The 2,549-nt window shown below is 44.4% G+C and overlaps 1 protein-coding gene across 1 annotated transcript in view; it reads right to left on the bottom strand.

Annotated features, from left to right (window-relative positions):
• Positions 1 to 2,549, bottom strand: part of aass (aminoadipate-semialdehyde synthase) — a 27,309-nt gene that overhangs the window by 5,316 nt on the left and 19,444 nt on the right. Inside the window, exons 15-16 of the mRNA XM_034879017.1 lie at positions 1,979 to 2,194; positions 651 to 766 (exon numbers count right to left, since the gene is read on the bottom strand). Coding sequence (XP_034734908.1) covers positions 651 to 766; positions 1,979 to 2,194 — 332 coding nt within the window. The remainder of the gene's footprint in view (positions 1 to 650; positions 767 to 1,978; positions 2,195 to 2,549) is intronic.

The following is a 2,549-nucleotide window of genomic DNA, read 5'->3' as shown; positions in this document are numbered from 1 at the left end:
TTGGAAAAAGGCTGCAATGAAACAAAGAGTGAAAAATTTAAAGGGGTCTGAATACTTTCCGTACCCACTGTACATGCACACACAGGCATGAAAACACATGCATGCACGCGCACAGACGCAGACACAACGCGCACACACCAGCACGCACGCACGCACGCACGCACACATACGCACGCACGCACGGACAGGCACGCACACGCACACACATGCACAAAAAAAGTGCCTCGGAACACCGAAGCGATGCCGACAGCAGCTGATTGGACGAACGTGTCACGTGGGTCTGGTTTCTCCAGAAATTCAAAATCAGACTGTCACGGCGACTCGTTCACAATACGATCTCATTTCTTCCTAAAATAGTTCACCGAAACGTGTTTCTGAGAACATTTTAAGGAGAAATAGGCCGTGCAGCTGCTGAAATCTGTCTTCATGTCAGTTTAAAAGATTTTTCGTCAGATTTTGAGAGACTCCGGTCACGCTCGTTCCGCTCGCCATTTCCGGGCTAGCCCTCCACCAATCAGATTGGTCACGTGAGTCCGACTGAACAAGATGAAGTCCTCGCCAGACTGTCCGACAGATCATTATCGCGTTGGTGTGTCAGCGCCTTAAGACCCGGGACCAATCCTGAATTGCTGTGTTTTTTTGTCTCTCACCATCTCAGGGTGTCCATCGCAAAGTCGTCCTTTCCGATGCGTTCGTATACAGCGTCCTCAAAGGCGTCGTGAGAAAGAGAAGACGACAATCCCATCTGCTTACAGAGAAGCGCTTTCTAGATAGACAAATAGAGGAAAATGAAATCCCCATACCAGCCAGATCCACTAAAACAGTGAAATACAACAACAGGTACTATGTGAACAAAGTTAAACATCACTAAAAAGAAGTGTTAATATATGAATATACGAGAGAAGAGGACAGATCTCTTTATCTTTTTACTGTGGGTCCTCACATTCAGACACTTCCAATCTCATGTCTTGCTTCCTATCTAAAATGTCTCTAAAGCTCTTCTTCAGCTCCTAGTCTGTCTCCAAATACTTCTTCACCCTTATCGCCTGTATCGTAGAGCTCCTCTTTAACACCTAGATTGTCTCCTTAAGCTCTTCTTTAGCTCCTAGTCTGTCTCCTAGCTCCTCTTTAGCTCCTAGTCTGTCTCTTAGCTCATTTAAAACTCATACTCTGTCTTAAATCTCTTTTTTAGTTCCTCTCTAGCTCCTAGTCTGTCTCCTAGCTCCTCTTTAGCTCCTAGTGTCCCCCCCTTCCCCCCCACACCCTAAAGCTCTTCTTTAGTTCCTAGGCCCTCTCCTGTCTCCTCTTTAGCTCCTAGTCTGTCTCCTAGCTCATTCAAAACTCATACTCTGTCTTAAATCTCTTGTTTAGTTCCTGGACTGTCTCATTATTCCTTTATAGCTCCTAGTCTGTCTCCTAGCTCCTCTTTAGCTCCTAGTATCCCCCGCCCACACCCCCAAGCTCTTCCTTAGTTTGTAGTCCGTCTCCTAGCTCCCTTTAAAGCTCATAGACTTCAACAATGGGTCTTCTCATTGTCTCCTTAACTCTGTTTTACACATGGAGATTAGAAATTTACAAATGCTCCAGGGTGACATTTAGCAGATGAGTTCTATTTCTCTTTTTCTCTCGATTCCAAATTTTTAAAAAAAAGCAGTTTTTTGAGTGTTTTCAGAGAGATCATGCTATGCTCATGATGTCTGATAAACCTATCCTGTACTCTGTGTTTCTCTCACATCTCAAAAGGGGATGAAAGAGGACAAAGATCATCTGCCGTGCACTCTGATCGGTGTCAGAGAGCCTTGGCTCGCTGCAGCCTTGATGCCGACAGCAAGCCATTGACAGCTAAAGCCTCTTCAGCGAAGCCGTTTCCACAGTGCAACGCTCTCAGTGGACTTTTATGAAACTGAATGACAGACTGGAGAAAGACGCAGAAGTCACAGCTCGCAGGGCTGAATGGGTCGTCAGCGGCGGCTCTTACCCAGGAAACGGGAGATGAAGTGGGCTGCAGGAGGGGGCAGGGCTCGCTGTTGATTAGGCCCAGTTTGACAAACCCGGTCATGGCCTTTGTGAAGCCCTGCGGGACAGAACAGGGGTCAACAGGGACCACATGGGTGACCATGTGACAAATTGACCACAGTTTTTCCTTCTTCTTCTCCTTCCACCTGGTTTGGAACTGGCAAAATTCTGCGATATACTGCAATTTATAACCACTTTTCCAACTTTTAATTTTTCAAACGATGTCCCTAAAAGGAGACGTTGTCAACATCTGTTTTATCTAAAAAAAATGATAAATTTCTCTGTTTTTTAATATCACTTTTGGGTGATATTACGGTAGATTAAAACAAGGAATTCAAAACAAAATCTTTTGGAAATGGATCTTAATGCCTTCATTTAAAAAGTGTATGTAAATCCAACCTTTATTTTCTCTGTGAATGAATAATGTATTGCAAATAAATGAATGTTCTTCCTTCAAATACAGGGGCATAAGTATACACCCCCCCTATGTTAAAATACAGGGGCATAAGTATACACCCCCCTATGTTAAAATA

The sequence above is a fragment of the Etheostoma cragini genome, chromosome 8 (genome assembly GCF_013103735.1).
Source record: "Etheostoma cragini isolate CJK2018 chromosome 8, CSU_Ecrag_1.0, whole genome shotgun sequence".
In the NCBI taxonomy this organism is placed as follows: domain Eukaryota; kingdom Metazoa; phylum Chordata; class Actinopteri; order Perciformes; family Percidae; genus Etheostoma; species Etheostoma cragini.
Note: the sequence above shows the minus strand (reverse complement) of the source record. Positions and strands in the feature narration are given on the sequence as shown.